Source organism: Spermophilus citellus (assembly GCF_964194105.1).
Source record: "Spermophilus citellus genome assembly, chromosome: 4".
In the NCBI taxonomy this organism is placed as follows: domain Eukaryota; kingdom Metazoa; phylum Chordata; class Mammalia; order Rodentia; family Sciuridae; genus Spermophilus; species Spermophilus citellus.
Window position 1 is genome coordinate 3,523,907 of NC_138185.1, and position 18,200 is coordinate 3,542,106.

The 18,200-nt window shown below is 57.9% G+C and overlaps 1 protein-coding gene across 2 annotated transcripts in view; it reads right to left on the minus strand.

Annotated features, from left to right (window-relative positions):
• PHACTR3 (phosphatase and actin regulator 3) overlaps positions 1-18,200 on the minus strand; it is a 185,321-nt gene that overhangs the window by 64,358 nt on the left and 102,763 nt on the right. Inside the window, exons 2-3 of one of the 2 annotated variants that reach the window (XM_081293306.1) lie at positions 3,029-3,190; positions 838-915 (exon numbers count right to left, since the gene is read on the minus strand). In XM_081293306.1, coding sequence (XP_081149432.1) covers positions 838-915; positions 3,029-3,190 — 240 coding nt within the window. The remainder of the gene's footprint in view (positions 1-837; positions 916-3,028; positions 3,191-18,200) is intronic. The other variant, XM_081293307.1, reaches the window with a different exon arrangement.

Consider the following 18,200-nt stretch of genomic DNA (forward strand, 5'->3'; position numbering starts at 1 on the left):
GGCTCCTTGGGGCTTCAGTGAGGGGCAAAGAGCTAGGTCCAGCGCTAGAGAGACTTCTAAGTGGTCGTAGTGGGTTTTGTGAAACCCCCAACCAAGATTTCTCAGACCAGAAGGCACGAAGGGTGTGGGTGTTGGGATCTGAGCCCAGTGCCCTACACCCATTGGAATCCCTCGTGAAGAGGAGACTGGGCAGCTAAAGGCTTCTGTTCGGTTAACTGTGCTGGCAACAGTGATCAGCCTTGTGCAAACAGAGGGCCATGTGCACGCCACCAAAACGGAACTGCTAGACAGACTCAGAGACCAGGCTCCAGACTGCATCTCTGCTCTCATGCACATGCCCAGCGGGAGTCACGGCCTGACCCTCACCTCCCTCACCTGCAGCCCAAAGACGAGGCTGATGCACACCTGGCACAGCCTGTGCCCCAAATGCCTGCCACACAGAAGTGGTGGGAATAGACTGTGGAGTGGGAAGAATTTGCCCCAAATGGGGATTAAAACGCTAATATGGGAAAACTGAGGACCAACAAATCCCACCACTGCCACTTCAGAGGAACCGAGAGGAGCCTGGGGCCCCTCCTCCCCCTGCTGCCAGACATCCCCAGGAAAGGATGCGCTTCCCAGTGCCCGGGAGGTGCCCTTCTGCTCCCCAGGAGATCCTCCGCTGTCGGCAGGCCCCTGACTCTGGGGCGTTTCTCCAAACTTGGAGGCTGAAAACCCCACATCTGGACACCGGACGCCCCTGACGTCCATTCTGTCCTGAGGGGCTTCGCACATGGCTGCCTGGCTGGGCGAGCCCAGCATGGTGACCTTCGTGTCCAGGGCCCACACCCCTCTTACCCTGCTCCATCATCTCCAGCAGCCCCTGCTTGATGAGCTCCTCGCGCCCCTGCTTACTGGCCATCTTCTTCTCCAGGGCTGCACAAGACACAAGGTCCACATGAGTCACGGTCAGAGGCTCGTCCAGGTCACAGCAATGCCCACCTCAGGTTTAACAGACAGTGGGATGGCAGGCGCCAGGCGTGCAGGCCTGGCCCAGGGGCGGGGGGGGGGGCATCGAGCAATCTGCCAAGCAGTGTCAGGTGAGAGGCTGTCACTCTCGAGGCCTGCCTGTAGCACCTGCACACACAGCACCGTCCCCCAGGGCACCCCCACCACATACCCGCAACTCATCAGTTGGGGAATGAGGCCCCCTGCCCCCAGCACCCCGGGGAGCTATCTGCAGCGGGGCTGGCTCACATTAGTGGGCCACTCTGAGTGTCTGTCCACGCACTCTTCCCAGCATCTCTCTCCCTGGGGTGGGCTCTAGCAGACCACAGGTCAGCAGCCTTCAAAGGATTCACCAGAGGGGCGGGCAGGGAAGGAGGGGGCCAGCCCAGGTCCCTCCACTGACCCCAACTCACAAATGGCACGCATTCGTCCTCCAGGTCAGCCTCTGCCCTTCCCAGGTCAGAACCAGCTCTCACAGCACACCCCATGTCCCGCCTTCCCGGCAGCTCCACCGTCCCCTTCCTCCCTTCCCATGAAGGGAGGAACCCCAGTTTCCAAACACACAGTACGTAACCACTGGCTGCTTTCTGTGAAAGATCAAAGTGCCTGCTCTTAAGCAGATCGCAAAGCCCACGCATTCCACGTGCAGCCCCTGCCAGGGCTCAGGACACGTGGGGTGGGCTGGTCACTCAGCTCGTGGTGGGTGGAAGCGGCAGATGGCCACCAGGTGAGGACAATGCAGTGGTAACTTCTATCCGGGCACAGGGGGTGCTGGCAGCCCCCAGGGAGCAGATCCAACTCAGCCGCCTTCATGGACCCTGAGGTTGGGGTGCTGGCGGGGACAACAGGGGTTCTATCGTAATGCCAATCCAGCATGAGCACCCGCTGTGCCCCGGCTGCGGCAGTCACTGTGAGCAAGACGCACCCAGCCTCTGCCCCAGGATGGACCACACCTGTTTACAGGCGGGAGCGTGGTTTGGGCAGGATGGACCACACCTGTTTACAGGCGGGAGCGTGGTGTGCCAGGGCTGGGGTCCTGGGTGGGGTCGTCTGGGACTGCCAGGGCGAAGGCCAAGAAGGGGAACCAAACAGGTGGGAGAGACATTTTGGGGAGGAGGGAACATAGATTCCTTTCTGCAGCCTGTGCTTAAAGCGGGTCCCAGGTGCTGGTTGTGTGGCCAATGCCGAGGCCCTGAACTCTGAGGGGGGGGTGGAGATGGCGTGATTCACGCCCCCAACAGAGGGGCTCTGAGCCCAGCGGCCACTTGGCTCCTCCCATGGCCAGGTTTGGATGCAGGACTTTGCCTCCACTGACCCAGGTCCTTCCCATGGCCCAAAGAGGCAGCTGGGCACGGGGCAGGGGTGGTGGGGGCAGATACAATCCACAGAGGGGTAGGAACATCAGTCCTTCAGAGTGGGGAAGCAGGCTGGAGGCACCCCCAGGGCGGACGGCTCAGATGCGGCCTCCTGTTTGGCAGGTGAGTGGCCCTGAGCCCCTGCCAGAGTCACACTGCATCTCATCCCAACCACTGCTGCCTGCGACGTTGGGGATTCGATGCTGAAACAAACAGCCCTCAGAGTCACCCAGGGTCTCCTAGAAACAGCGAGAGTCAGGTCTGACCCAGGTCTGCCAAACCTGGGCCTCGGGTAGGACCCAAGTTGCTGCCCACTTCATCCAGCTGAGATCATGGGTGTGGGAGGGCAAGGACCATGGTGGAGTCTAGTGAGGGCTCTGTGCTTGCCGCTGGGCTCCGGCATGATGCCCTAGTCCAGCCTAGCCCTGCACCGAGTCAGAACCTGTTAGCGAGGCCCCAGGGATGGTGTGCACTCCTGGGTCTGGGCAGTGTCCCTGTATGGTGACTGGTACTGACCCACCCCAACCAGGTGCTGGTTAAGGGAGGTGACCAGAGGGAGGCTGGGCAGCTTCTGGTCCTCAGAGGCCACAGAGCACAGCCCGCCCTCCTGGGTGGGGGCCAGGAGACACAGTTTCTCAAAGCACGGGAGTGATCCCAGCCTCGGCCAGCCCCGCCCAGGGCCTTACCTGAAGTCGTCTGCTTCAGTTTTTCATTTTTCTTTTTCCTCCATTTCCAAGGTTTGAAGATCCTGCCCAGGGTGGCCAGCTTGCTGTTCCTCCTCACGGGGGGAGTTCGAATCCCTGAGACCAGATACTCAGAACGCACCGGGGGAGTTTGGTCCATCTCATCTGGAAGACGAAACCAAGAGAGGGTCTCAAGTGGCCCCCAAGCTACCTGGCTGCTGGGGACCCAGAAACTCCCTCACCCTGAGGGGAGACCAGTGAGTCCTCAAGGCCTAGAGCCCAGGAGGGTCATCAGAGCAGTGGACACTCTGGGGCTCCTTCTGACCGGTTCATATACAGAGCACATTCGAACATGGACAGCCGTGGACAGCCCTCCCCCAACTCTGCCTTCCACCATGGTAATTAAAGACTGCCTGGGTCCACAGTGAGACATCCCCTGCCCCAGAGCCTTTGCTCACACTGTGCTTGCTATCTGTGCTGCTCTCTGTCTCGCCCAGCTTTTCTCTGCTTCATAAACCACCTACCCAGTCACACATTGCTTCCTCCGGGAAGTCTTTTACCAAAGAGAGCCAGGCCCTTGTCTTCTGCTCCCAAGGGCACCTGGGCAGGCAAAAGAACAGCAAATCCCACTGGGCACTGCCCTCCCCCAGCCTCTCAGCTCTCCAAGGGCAGAGAGCAGGCCTAGCACAGCTGCAGACCCCAGCCCAGGACTGCCCATCGGGCGCCTCAGCAAACAGCTGCAGGCTGAGCCGGTCCATGAAGGACAGAGGGCAGTGGCTGGCCTTCGGATCCCCTCCTCGCTGGGGAAACTAGACCTGTTTGTGAAGTCTGTGGGACGCATGCAGATGGGTGTCCTGGGGAGCTGCTGGCCGGGGACTGGCTGCAACCCCAGGCCATCACTGGCAACTGGCTAAGAGTGGGGGGCTTTCCTCTTGCGGGCCGTGTGCAGAGATGAGGAGAATACAGCGGAGCTCTGAGCACAGGAAGGAGGCGGACCTGGGGTCAACCGCCAGGTCGGCACAGCAGTGTGCAACACCCGCACTCCGTGTGCAAGGGGCTGCGTGCAGGCGCGTGCAGAACGGGCACTGGGTAGAGGGAGGCTGGGGAGGGAGACAGCGCTTGGGCACAGGCTGCAGTGCAGCTGGCCACGCTGGCCGTGAGAGAAGCTCAGTCAGATGGAAAACGGAACCCAACTAGTGAAACGCAGAGTCGGAGGAAAACTGCCTGGGATGACCAGCACGGCCTCCATCAGCTCCGCGTGGACCCATCCCATCCTGACACAGTTCAGAATAGTGTGGACACACCGCGGCAGAATCCCTCCGGGGACAGGGGAGGGATGTTCCCGCCAACAGTGACGAGGACCTGAGTCACCCAGGCTCCAGATCAACCCCCCAGTGTCCTTTGGGTGGAAGTCCCCAGCCTGCCTGTGAGCCCAACCTGGTCCAGGGCCTCCACCGCACACACACTCCCACCCTGAGCCCGGCCGCCCTCCACACCCAGGGGAAGTCGCTTTATTGCCACCTGTGAGAAAGGGCTGGGACCTCGGATCTCTTCAGATCCCAGAGTCCCCAAGCAGAGAGGCTGGGGGGCAGGGATGGAGGGGTGGCCGACAGTTTGGCAGCAGAAGGGAGAACCAGCGTCCCAGGGGCCAGCAGCCCGGGGGCCAGGACCTCCTGCCCTTCCTCCTCCTGCCTCCCCACGGAGGCATCCCTGCTCTGTCTGCTGCCCCACAAGCCTGTTACGGCCCACCCGGTCCAGCCCCGCAGGCAGTGTGGGAAGAACCAGCATGTGGCAGCATCAGAAGGACCAGGGGGCAGTGGCCTCTGTGCCTGGTGACAGACAGACCCGGCTGGCAGCCTCGGGAGTTCCCACAGCTTGTGATTTCCAGAGAACTGCCCCACAATGGCCCACCCCAAGTCTCAGTTTCCACATCTACAAGGTAAGAAGCACCCTGCAGGCAGGACGCAGGAGCTGGAGCGTGGCCTGGCATGGCCCCGGAGTCGGGAGGCACAGCGACCCAGGAACACGGGCCTATTGACGTATGTGGTGGTGCGTGTAAGATGGCATCATGCTGGGCTTCATGGTCACTTGGACATGTGCATACCAGGCTGGTCCCGCTGACCCTCCACCTGGATGTCCACCGTGACAGCTTAGAGCCAGCTCACCAGTGTCATGGGGCTCACTCTAGACCTGAGCCACAGACCGTGACTGTCAGCATCTCTTCACGGACGAGCAGACCAGGGCTCAGAGCTGTGAACCGACACTGGTGGTGGCCGGGATCTCCAGAACCCCTCACGTCCCTAAGCTGCTCCGGCCACCTAGACCAGGACATGAAGTGGGGGACACCAAGATAGGAGGCTCTCAGCAGAGCCAGCCTTCCTCTGGCCCCGTTCACTGTGCACTCTCCCAGGCAAGGTGGCCACCTGTGGCCCAGGGAGCAGCCGCAGGCGGTCATTCCATTGGGCAGCAGTCCAGGGCTGCCTGACTGGGGACTCCTCCTCTTGGGCTTGGCAAACCGTGAAGAAGTAGGGACAACGATGTCCCCTACTGCTTTTCTCAAGAGGGATCCCAATTCCCAGCACCTGGCCCCTTGCGGGGCCCCAGGAAGTATGGGAGAACCAGGGTGGCCAAAGGGCATCCCAGGCCCGGCCACCAACCCTCCCCAGGGACACACAGCGCAGGAGGATGCAGCCGGGCCTTCTCTCTCCTGAGGCAACTCATCCGTGTTTTCCCCTCTCCTTCCTCCGCCCACGATGCCAGATGGGAACGGAACTGCCAGTCCACGAGGACCCAGGAGAGACGGCTGTCCTAGGAATGTTCCCGGCACAAGGACAGAAGGGCCAGGTCACCCTCAGCCTCCAGGCACTGGGAAGAGGAGGATGGGGATAGGTGCGGGAGACCAGGAAGCAGCGCATTGCTTTATCTATGCCTTGCCTCGCGCACAAAGGCCGGTGGGGGGTCAGCTGCCAGTAAGACACGAGGTGCTGTAGCAAGACAAGCCCACCCCAGAGGGAACCTGCAGGGACGGTGGTCTGCTCCAGGCCACTGCATCCAGGGGCTAGTAGAGCCCCACAGGAAACACCCTGGGGCTCCAGAGGAGGGTGATGTGCGGCCTGGGCTTCCTAGCAGCAGGGGCAAAAAGAGCAGCATATAGAATGAACTGCCAATCAGCCAGGGTGTGCGACTCCACTGTCCACCACCCACTGCCCGGGCCTCCTCCGGCCTCCTGACTGGCCTTCTGCCATCCTGAAAGCACAACTCGAGTGGTCTCACCTTCCTGCTCAGCCCCTTCCCCAGGGCGCACCTCTCAGGACAAAATGCCAAGAGGTCACCTGGTCTGTCCTGCTCCCTACTCTGCCATCATCTCGACTGTGCACTGACGGCCGTCGCGCCCTGCTGAGGACGCAGCTCCCCTGCTCTGCTACTTCCCAACAGGGGCCCGAGCCCCAGCCCTCTCCTCCTCCCACCCCTGCGCCTCCCCGTCCCTGTAGCCCCGCTGAGCCAGGATGGGCATCCTCCACTCCTTGCCGTGGGCAAGTGATCTGCTGAGGATGGAAGGTGGGCAGGGGGTCAGCGCCACCTCCCACCAGGACCAGCACAGTTCACGGTTGGCTGTCTCCTGCGAACTCCTTCCCCTGGTGGCTAGAGCAGGTGCTAGGTCCCCACACTGAGACTCTCCCGGCACACAGAAGTGTGAGGGGCAGACCGTGCGCCCCCCCTCCCCTGCGGGTCTCCCTCGTTGATGCACCCACTCGGCCATTCACCCACATGCCAGGTGTCATGCCGGGCACCGGGCCTACCAGGGGAAGAGGAGACGCAGACGCTGCCCTGGGGCCCAGCTGCCCTCAGGGGCCTGACAGGTAACGCGGTCACTGGAGCAGCCTTGCTCATTCCACAGCGCCGGCTCCCGGGCTCTGCAGTCCCCTCTTCCTCGTCCTCATCTCCTGCCACCTCCACGGGCGTCCCTGCACACCCTCGTGTTCATTTGCCTGTGCATCAGTGTCCCTGCCTGCCTCCGGCCATACTGCCTTCTGACGGGAGGCCACAGCAAGGTCCCCAGGGCCCAGAACAGCCCTGGCGCATGGCAGGTGGGGATCCCTGAGATCCCGAAGAGGCCCTGGGAGACGTGAGGGGCACAGAGCTGGTGGTGCAGCCGGGAGGCGAGCAGGGCCTGCATGTGACCGGCAGGTGGCAGCTCTCAGAAAGGGACTGCTCCAAGGCAGGTGGCGGGCCAGGGGGAGGAGGACCAGCGGGCAAGGACCGTGGATGCCCCAGGGAGGCTGCGGGGCCTGCAGGAGCTTGACCTGGACGCAGAGTTCAGCACAAAGTCCCTGCAGGGTCTTCAGCTCACAAGAACCCACCACAGATGCCCTAGCCTGAGGAGCTCCCGGGAGGGGCCTGAGTCATCAGGCGCAAACACCCCCACCTGGGGAGACAGGTACCCAGAGGTCTGCAGGTGGGTTCCCCTCCCCCAGGACAAAGCACCCCTCCCCTCCTCCCACCCCAGGCAGCGCAAGCCCAGAGCCAGGCCAGCCGAGGGCCAGCAGCAGAAGGGCCTTCCCGGGGGGCAGGAAGGTCACCACGGACGCTGTGCCCTTCAGTGGAGGGGCAGAGGAGGGTGGTGTGTGCTGGTGAGCCAGCAGGAGGGTGGCCACCAATGCCCATGGGTGTGTGTGCACAGCGAGGTGCACATGGGTGAGTGGGCGCACCTGAGGGTAGGTGCCCGTGGACCTGTGCGTGTGCCCACGGAGGGAAGGGACGGTGGGGAGGCCGTCTTCCCACGAGACCTCTCCACTCTCTCCCTGGCGTGGTGAGGAGACGCCTTCCCACCGTGGGAGACTCTGGGAGGTGCCAGCGCATTAGCAGGTCCCCATTAGCAGGTCCTCGAGCCTCGAGGAACAGTGGTGCTAAGTGCCAGGGGCACCTGGCACCTCCGAGGCATTAGCTGTTAATTACCCAGACGCCTCTCCTACATCTGCTGCTGCTGAGGAAACACAGCCTCACACAGCCTTGGGCTGGAGCCCTCCTGGGGCTTCCAGAGGACAGCTGGGCGGTGGCCCACCCTGCTGGCATGACCCCTGGGACAGCCCCAGCCCCTCCCAGGCCCTCGCAGGCCAGGGTGGTCCACCCACAGACCCCGACCTAGAAGTCAGGCGCTGTTCTGGGACCTGCCCGCTGACTCTCTGCACTCTGTGCCCGGCGCAGGGCCATCCCTGGACTCACACTCCTTCCACCAGCTCTTGTCACTCCAGCCATCGTGCTAGGCCCAGGTTTTACTGTCCTCTGCCTTTCCCGGCACATGCCCATGAGAACAGGAGCTGTAAACCTCTCGGTCCTGTGCCATGGCATCTCTATGGCCCCTGGCCCTCAAGGTTGCCCCAATAAACCCCTGGAGCTGGGCGGGTGCCTCCAGCTGACCTCGAGGGCCCCCCTTAGTGGCCTGGCATTCCTCCTTTCCTGTCTTCCACCACCACCCTTCCCCCACCCTGTGCTCCACCTCATCAGGACAACTCCCCCAGGGAGCGAGCGGAGGCTGCCCCTCAGGAGGCAGGGCCAGCTGTGCTAGAAGACAGGACGCGGGAGTCTCCCTGTCCGTTTCATTCCTTCATTCACAAACTCCTCTGACCTGAGACAGAGCAGGCCACCCTCAGCCGGGCCCTCCCTCTGCGGGAAGCCCAGGCCTGGGAGGAGGGAAAAGCCAAATGGGGAAACTGGAGCTGAGCTGTGGAATGGGACAAGCTGTGAAAGAGGCCAACAGGAAGTCGGGGTGTGGACCCAAGGACGGGGGCCTCTGTCTCTTCCCTGAGTGCTTCCCTGTCCCCCAAACCCATCCGCCAATACTCGGTGACACCATCTTTGAACAGAGCCCAGTGCTGGGCACCCTCCCTGCCCTGGGGTCTCACTGGCCACAGGGCAAACCAAGTGCTTGGAACCGGGAAGAACCAAGACAGGAACCAACTGCGGAGGACACAGCTTCTCCTCCTGGGGTGGGGAGGAGGCTGGCGGCGTGTGGGTTGGCAAGAGTTAAATGAGAGGTGCACATTCACAGAAGCATAGGTGGTGTTGAGGGGCTCAGTCCCCAAGATCCAAAAGCCCAAAAGCACTTCATATAGAGAACGGGGATCCAGCGATGCCCGCTCCCTGGGGCCAGTTAATGACCACGTGCCAACACAAACGCACTACAGAAGCCCATCATCTATCACCACTGACTAAAACCGATCCCAAGAACACAGCCTGAAAATCAAAAGGACTTCTTCACGGATTAAATATCCATAACTGAAAACCCCACTGTGTTGTCCTGTCTGTCCCTACTCTGCTGGCCTGGGTCGGTGCACTAACCGAGAGCCCCAAGGCAGGGATTCATGGTTTATGGAGGACAGAGGAGTTCAGAAGGCAGGTGTGGGCCAGCCAGGAAAAGCTGCAGGCTGTGACAAGGGTCTTCAGGACACTGGGGAATCACCAGGACGTGGCCAATCAGCCTGGAGACCGGACACAGAGAAGCTCAGTGTGGGGGGCAGGTGGGAGGCCAGGGCTGAAGGCAGGGGCCCTGAGGGTCACAGGCACATTCGGGAGTCAGGGCCCAAGGCCTGCAAGGCCATCCAGGTCAGCACACAGCAGCACCTGGAGTGCCCCCGGCATGGCAGGCTCTGTTGTGGGCACCTGATGTGAACCTGGAATGTCTGCCCCATCCAGATCCCTGTAGCCACATGGGAAAAGGCAGGCACAGGGCTGTGAAGGGATTTCCCAGGTCACCAGCCCGAGTGACAGAGCGGGGCAGAAAGCAGTCGAGGTCACGCCAGCTGCTCCAAGAGCCCTCAGAGAGGCTGAGGAGGAGAGGGCTGGGGAGTCGAGCGTGTCAGCCAGATGTAGCAAAATCAAGGGCCACTGCATCGAGGGCCCCAGGATCAATGGCCTGCAGCCGGTCGGCAGGGATTGTGGCTGGACAAACGTTCTGGGCATTTTAATAGACTCGTCCCTGAACCTCCAGGCCAAATTTAAATACAGATTTCAAGGCTCCCAGATGTAAAAGCATTCTTGGTTTGATCTCCACCCTGGAAAGTTCTTGAGTAACAGTTGAAGAGCATGGATTTCCGGTGTGGCGATCAATAAGAACAGATCAAAGGCCACTCTGGGACCCCTTCCAAGGACGGATTGAGGCCACTCACCAGCCACTCACAATCACGCTGCTCAGGATGGAGGAAGGACTGACCACTGCGGTGGGTGGGAGGCAGGGAGGGCTGCAGGAAAGGGGCCAGAGAGCCCCTCAGCACCCCCGGCTCTGCTCCCTACAGCTCTGCCAGCCGGTCCGTGAGAATCCCTGACCACCACCCACCCTCGTGGCCTGTGTTGGGGAGACACTGCTGCGTTTCCGGGGGGGCAGTGTCCCTTCCTGCCCCTAGCACGTAGCGCACGAGCTGGCGTGTGGCCTGAAGGAGAGAAGGAGTGGGGGAAAGAGACTGATCCCAGGATGCAAAAATGGAGGCAGGGTCAAGAGCAAGCCAGCCACCGTCGTCCACCTGCCGCCTTTTCTGTGCCCCTTGATACAGGGAAACTGCAAGACCTAAGTGACCTGCAGCCTCCCCTCTGCCCACCCTGAGCTCAGATGTCACCCCCTCCTGCCGCTGGCCACTGGAGGTGCCAAGCACAGAAAACCGACAAGAGCCTGGCTGAGCTTAGAGTGAACCCAGCCCCTGGGAGTCAGGGCTTGAGGACACTCACGCTCAGTAGGACACACACGCTCGGACGTCCACGGGGAGGCTGCCGGACTCTCGCGTGTCCATTTCAGCTAAGCACCTCCAGGGAGGCAGGGCTGTGTTTTCAGGGTGTCTGACATTCGGGAAGCAGAGGCTCAGAGCAGGTGAGAAGAGTGCCAGTGGGTCACGTGGCTGGTAAGCGGCAGGGCGGAGTCAGAGAGCCAGTGGTGGACGTGGTTAGAAAATCACGGTCTATACCTCAAGCCCCCATGAAAGCTCCATTCAGTGCCAGCGTAACCAAGGCTCTGAGGAGTCCTGCAGGGCGCAGTCCTGGCCAGCTGTTCAGCCAGCTTCTCCTGGAGCGTCCTGACCCCCCACCCAGCACCAACCCAGAGGCCGTCAAGGGGCCTTGGAGCAATACACCCCGGGTTAAGCAATCCAGTGCCTTCCCGCCAAGGGCTGTGCGTGGTTATCTATCTTTGGAAAATGAAATCCTTCTCCCCCAATATCTGTGTCTCAAAGCTAATAGGATTCTCTAAGATCTTGGCAAAAACTGGGCCTCAAAATTTCCCAAGTCATGGAGCTTCTAGTGGCCCCAGGCTCCTACAGCGTGATGCTGAAATGAAGCTGTGACCAGCGCTTCGCTGCTGCGCTGACCCCAGCAGAAGAGCCCGGCCCTCTCTGGAGCAGCTGTTCTGCTCACATGTGTGGTGCGGAAGACACCCAGCCAACCAGGAAGCCATCTGCTTAGCATCAACCCATAATCCTGCCAGTGGTCGCCGGCGCCTGCCAGGCAGATGGCCACTTCTCCAGAGAAAACCAGCTCAGCTCTAGGCAGGTGGACAGGGAAGCCAGAGTTAAAACAGGAGGGCGGTGCCTGGGGAGGGGGGCAGAGCGGCCCCAGGGCCTCAGCTCCTCTCTCTTTTGCTCCTGCAAACTCCGGAGCCTCGGTGCTTCTATCTCCCACCTGGACGCACACCTGGACACATACCCACCTTGAGCAGTGCCCTCCTGGGCTCACAGCCACCTGGGCTATCAACCAATAACCAGCATGCACCACAATCTCAGGAGCCAGGTGAGCAGTGAGGGAGGGGGAGGCTGTGGAGAGCATGACCTGGGGCTGGCCATGCCCCCAGGAGAGGAGACCCAGGGAGCAAGAAGGGTGAGAGGGGGGAGTGGGGCCCAGGTCTTCTGGCTCAGAGAAAAGCTGTGTGCAACTCTCTCCACCTGGAGAAGGCAGCCTGGGACCCGCCTCCCGTCCCTCTCTCCGGTCCATCTGGCTGGTCTGCACTTCTAACAGACACTAGAGACAAAGATGTTACATCAGCAAGGCCAAGGGCCTGGCCCAGGACAGCCCAGCATGGGCACGGGGGATTCCTGGACACACAGCCCAAGGTGACTATTTAAAGGTCACTCTCCAACTGCCTCTGTAAACACAGGAGGGCTTGGATCACAGTTCCCAGCTGGGCCAGCACATCTCCATGAGGGGGTTAAAGGCATCATCCAAACTGGGTCCCTGGGGACCCCTTGGGTCCCGACCTGAAGAATCGCTCCCTCCTCATCCATCAGGCAGATGGAGTTAAGGCCCATCCTCTCCTCTTGGCGGGTTGGAATGCACAGGACAAAAACAGGCTGGGGGACCCGGCTCCTGTTACTTCCCGGGCAGCACTGCCCCTCTCAGCAGGGACATGCCAGCACGTGTCTGGCCAGCTGCTCAGGGTGCACGTTACCGTGTCAACAATGGGCTGGTGGATCACGAGTGAGGGCCGGGAGGGAGACCTGGAGGGCCTTGCGTATTGCTGGTGGGATGTGACTGGGGCGGCCACTGTGGGAAGGGACTGGTACTCCTCAAACAGACCCTGAAAACAGCTGTCCACACAAAAACTTGTATGTGAACACGTAGCAGCACTCTTCCTAACAGCCAAACGAGAACACAGCCCAAACGTCCACCAACTGGAGAACAGATGAGTAGACAGTGCACCCATTCCTTGGCTTGTCAGTGGCCACGAAAGAGCCACATGAGCCACGTGGAGACACAGACGCACGTGGTACGATCTGTGTATATGGGATTTCCAGAATAGCTAATCCATGGAGGCAGAAAGTCAGTTAGTAGTTACAGGAGGACCGTGAACAGTGGGTCCTCCACGGGCAGTTTCCGTTTGGAGCATGGAGGTCTGGGAGAGGGTCGCACAGACCTGTGTGTATAGTGACATCTACGGATCTGGACTCTCCGTGAAGCTGAAATCCAGCTACATGAGTTACAGCTCGGTAACACGGAGACAGGGAAGCAAGACACCAGGATGGCAGGGCCTGCCCACAGATCTCCCAGGTCCACTGAGCTGACAGCTACAGGTGTCCTCCCCTCTCTGAGGACACGTGGAGCCCAGGACTCAGGACTGCTCCATAAGCCATGGTCCTGGCTGCCCAGACCAGCGGCTCCACACCAAGCCAGCATGAGCGATCACCGTGGTCTCCCAAAGCTGTCTGCAACCTCCCACCGTGGCCACCACTCACGTCAGCTCACCATCTGCAGCATGGACGACAGCAAGGCCAACCCCAGCCATGCCGTGTCCATTCCTGCTGCTACACAGTCCACAGGCCACACAGACATGGAGTGATAGTCAAAAATACAAATCAGGCCCGGGCAGCCCAGCATAACCTTGGGTGGCCCCGCCCACACAGGGTCAAACCCGAGCTCCTCAGGATGTCAACTGCTCTCATGGACCCCAACTCGTTACCTCTCCAGCCACACTGATTGTCCTCTGCACCCCTCCTATGGGCTCAGTTTGTGGTCACCTCAGGGCCTTTGCACCAGCCTCTGCTTTGCCTCAAACATTTGCCCCAACACTGGCACATCACTAGGAGAGATACTGCTGCCTCAACAAGCCCTCTTCCAAGCATGATTTGGTCAAGAGGCCACTTCCCCATTTTAGAAGCTGTATCAGACGAGACCCCCATCCTCTGTACTCTGCAGCCTCCTGCGAGACAGAGGGCAGGGGCAGGCAGACCAAGAAGCAGAGCATGGGCCCTGCTGCCTGAGTGCCCACAGCCTCATTCTGAAGGAAACTGAATTTAGGAGGCATCAGGGCAACTTGTGGGAGCCAGGCTTCAAAGCCAGAGGCCTGGACCCTCGGTGGGTCCCCTTCTTTCCACAATGGACCTCAGGCAAGTCCAGGCCTCTCCCAGCATCTCTTGGGTCCTCACCTGTGAAATGAGACAGCACTGACCTTAGCACGGGTCACACCTGTGGCAAAACCAGACAGGAACCTGACAGACAGGTGGGAGTCTCTCATTCCTCCCCGTCCTGAGAGCCCTAAGGACAAGGCCTGGCTGGAGGCGACGGGTTTGGTTCAGCCCTTTCTCTGGGCAAAGTGGGCCAAAGGGCTGTTGCTGTATCCTGCAGGCTAAAAGCACCTGATCCATCCAGAATTTGGCAAGCTTGACCATTCTAAGAGGATAACTGCAAGGTAGGAAAGCCCCTTGAAATTAGATGGAGCACGCGGCAGAGGGCCTCAGTATGAACTAAAATGGACCAACAGGAGTCCACAGTCTCACCAAGGCCAGTGCCTGCCTGGGCTATCGGGCAGCCCGGCCCCGGGCAAGGCACAGACCGCCTCCAAGGAACTTCTCACGACTGCGTGCACAACTGCAATCACCTCGACCCCAATTTTAATTAAAGAAGTTAACCAGTGCTCTTTGTGCACTATCACAAATCCTTCCAGGAAGGACCCACCGAGGAAGCACTCAAGGACCCTTTTGATTTTTCATGAAACAACATGATCACGTGTATAGACTGGGACAGAAACAAAATGAGAGCAGGAAGAAAATCACCAACTGAAATCATCTGACTGTGGGGTCTCCATCAGTCTCCACCTTCCTTGATGGGCATAATGAACTTAGGTTACTCTTCACACCTCCACCAGCTGTCCACACCACCCGTCCACCCGCACTCCTAGAGCGCCCAGCATGGCAGGCCCGGGGACTCGTCAGGAGCAAGTCAGATTCAGCCTTGCCCTGCACGAGGGTAATGTCCTTCTAGAACCCTTTAGAAGGAAGGGAGGGGGCTTGCACCCACTGAGCACCTGCACCGGCCCGTGTTGGGCACAAGGGCCTCTTCAAAGAGCAGAGCAGGGGCAGGTCGTGAGCTCAAGACGTCCTGAAGACGAGTGACACTGAACAGAGCAATGACAAGGGTGAAGTATGGACGATGAGCAGGTAAGTGCCCAGAGGGCAGGGGACAGGGCCTCTGTCCTAGGGCCTGCAGAGCTGTATGGGGTGCAGGTGGCCAGAGAGGACCTCTATGAAAATGTGACATTTAAGCCTGAGCAGGGGCCTCAGATGAAGAGTAGACGGAACAGCAGAGAGGTGGAGGGGACTCTTTCCAGAAGGCCCTGAAGCCAAGGTGGGGATAGCACAAAGCATGGGGTAGAGGAGGGAGCCTGGTGACGCTAGAGAAGGGGACAGGTCGGCACCCCTGAGTGTGTGGGAGGGAGGTGTGACGAGGACCCCACACGTGCTGTGCACCTTGAGTCTTCAACAGTCAACATGGGGAACCTGGCTCCCAGAGACACACCTGTGCTGGGTCCCTCGGAGCCCAGGGGCACACACATGTAGGAGGCTTTGCTGAATAAAGACCTGAATGAAGCTTTCCTGCCAAGGGAGAACATGGCAGCATCTCCGCCTGCACCTCTCAAAACATGTCCTCAGTGTGTGACCCTCTCTAAACCTTCAGACATATCATGAGGAATTAGTTCTCTCCGCATGAATTTCTCCAAGCTCTGATGGGAGAAACTACCTGTCCTGCCACCGTGTTGGAGAGAATCAAAGACACAAAGGAAACTCTTTTCTGAGGCCACACAACCTTATGCCAAAACCAGAAAAGAAAACCCCTGGAAATGAAAGTGGCAGCCCAATCCATCTCGTGACCACTGAGCATAACTGGGTGGTCAGCCGATCAGAGATAAGGCTTTGGAGGGGACCAAACAGCACCAAGAGGCCAGACTTACTCCAGAAATACAAGACTAGGTCAACATGAAAAATCATCAGAAATCATCACATTAACAGAATAAAGGAAAAAAGTCATATGGTCATTTCATCATATACAGAAAATATATTTGATAAAACTTCATCCATTCATTATTAAAAATGTAACAAATTAGGAATAGAGCTCTATTATATATTTTATATATCTGTATCTATTTATCTATATATCTGTAGTTAAATGTAACTTATGATATACACTTGTGTTATATCATAGAATAAGTCATAAATAGAATAAAAATAAGCCCCAAGAATAAGTAAGACTGGAGGCTATAAAAGAGAGATTCTTAGGCAGGAGTACCTGATAACTAGCAAGAGTAGCTGCCCGGGTCAGACGTTTTTAGTCAGTTTAAGGCCTACAGATCTGCCTAACCTCCTACACAGGTAGGATTAATGTTTGCTAATATAATTACTTAGCCTTAAGTATCAAAATAAAGGGATTTCTACTAAACACAGGTCATAGCAACAAAAAGATATGTTACAAAATCAAAGGACATTAAATAGCTTAACTACCTCTTCAGAGGATGGACATCTGTGACATTAAAAGTCAAATGTTGTGTTTACATTCCTGATAACGCTATCCTTGTCCTCTCCAGCCCTGTTATGGGCACAACTTCTCAGCCCTCCCACCCCCTGATGAGAGGTCATTGCTCCTTCCATCTTCATGGTATTCACTGAATGTTCCAGATGCTGCGACATTTATTTCATACTCCTGTCCTTTTGTTTCTCTCTCATCGAAGCACCATCCCCAGATGACTTTACAACCCGTTCTTCCCCAACCAGATGCTGTCTGACAGCGTCTACCAGCACTGAGCCTATGTAAGCTCTGTGACCCAGCAAGTCAAAAACCAAACACAGACAAGTAGAAGGCTCCTCCTGGCGTCATTCATAAGAGCCAAGAACTGGAAACAACCCAGACGTCATTAACAGTAGAACGGATGGATGTGCAGCCTATGGACCCAGAGAACCTGAAACCGGGAAAGAAGGAACAAACTATTTCCAACCTCAACAAGAGCCAACCGTCCCAGAACCATAAAGCTCAACAAAAGAAGCCAAAGAAAAAATACACACTGTCCAGTTCCAACTGGGAAAAATGCAAGACCCAGGGACACTGAGCCCATTCTCTCTGGGAGGGCAGTGCCTGGGGCGGGGTGGACAGAGGCCTGGTCCTGCTCCCGTCTGGAAGTGACGAGAGACCGCCTGGCGTGTTCGCTGAGTTAATCTGTGCACTTAGAAGTTCTGCATCCTCTGCGTTCTCTCTCAGTAAAAGGCTTATACTCTTTTTTTTAGGTTAAAAGAATCTGTTTATCGAATACCTGTTCTGTATGAGATAAGGCCTGGAAGAAAAGGCCAGAGTACCCCAGACAGCTCCACAATCTATTGGATGTCAGAATATAAATAGAGAAATCCACTTCCTCAGTCTGACTTCCTCTCGGCCTCTGCACCCCCTCGAGGAGCCTCACAGAGCCGGAGGGCGGTGCCCACACCTCCAAGACGCCTCCTTGGCCTGACTGAGCAGAGGGCACCTGGCCTTCCCCCCAGGTCTCCTCCCCAGCTGCTCCATGGCATTTGACATCTCGGCAGCACGTTTGGGTTGGAAATAGAAATCGGGAATAGTGCTCTGATTTGAGGTAGAAGGGGAGGGTGGCTGCAGAGCTGGGCAGGCGGTGTAGTCACGGCGGGGTGGAGGGGGTCCGAGGGCTGGGCGCCACTGCCCAGGAGGGCGGCGGGAGGTGACTACAGAGCCCCGTAGGTCTCAGGGGCCAGAAGAAAGAACTGGAAGTTTCCATCATGAATAGTGACGAACGTCTGAGGAAGTGCGTGCACTTGACCTGATTTAGACATTATACAATGTACACCTGTAACAAAGTGCCACATGATACCTCACAAACAAGTACGATTCTTATGCTTTTGTGTATCAATTAGAATTTTTGATTAATTCTATGAATCATTTTTTTTTCTTTTTTGGTACTAGGGATTGAATTTAGGGACACTCAACCACTGAGCCACCACCCCCCCCCCCCAGCACTATTTTGTACTTTATTTAGAGACAGGGTCTCACTGAGTTGCTTGGTGCCTTGCCCTTGCTGGGTGAGGCTGGCTTTGAACTCTCAATCCTCCTGCCTCAGCCTCCTGCACCATTGGGATTACAGGCATGCACCACTCTGCCCAGCAAATTAATGTATTTAAAAATTTTTTTAGTTTGTTTTAATTATATTTATACATGATAATAGGATGCACTTTGATACATCCTATATAATGGAGTATAATTTCTCATTCTTCTGGTTATACATGATGCAGAATCCCACTGGTCATATAGTTCTATATGTACATAAAGACTGACTCATTCTATGTCCTTCCTTCCCCTATGCCCCCTCCCCTCCCTTCACTCCCCTCTACCTAATTAGATTAGAGTAAGTAACTACTTTGAAGTCATTACT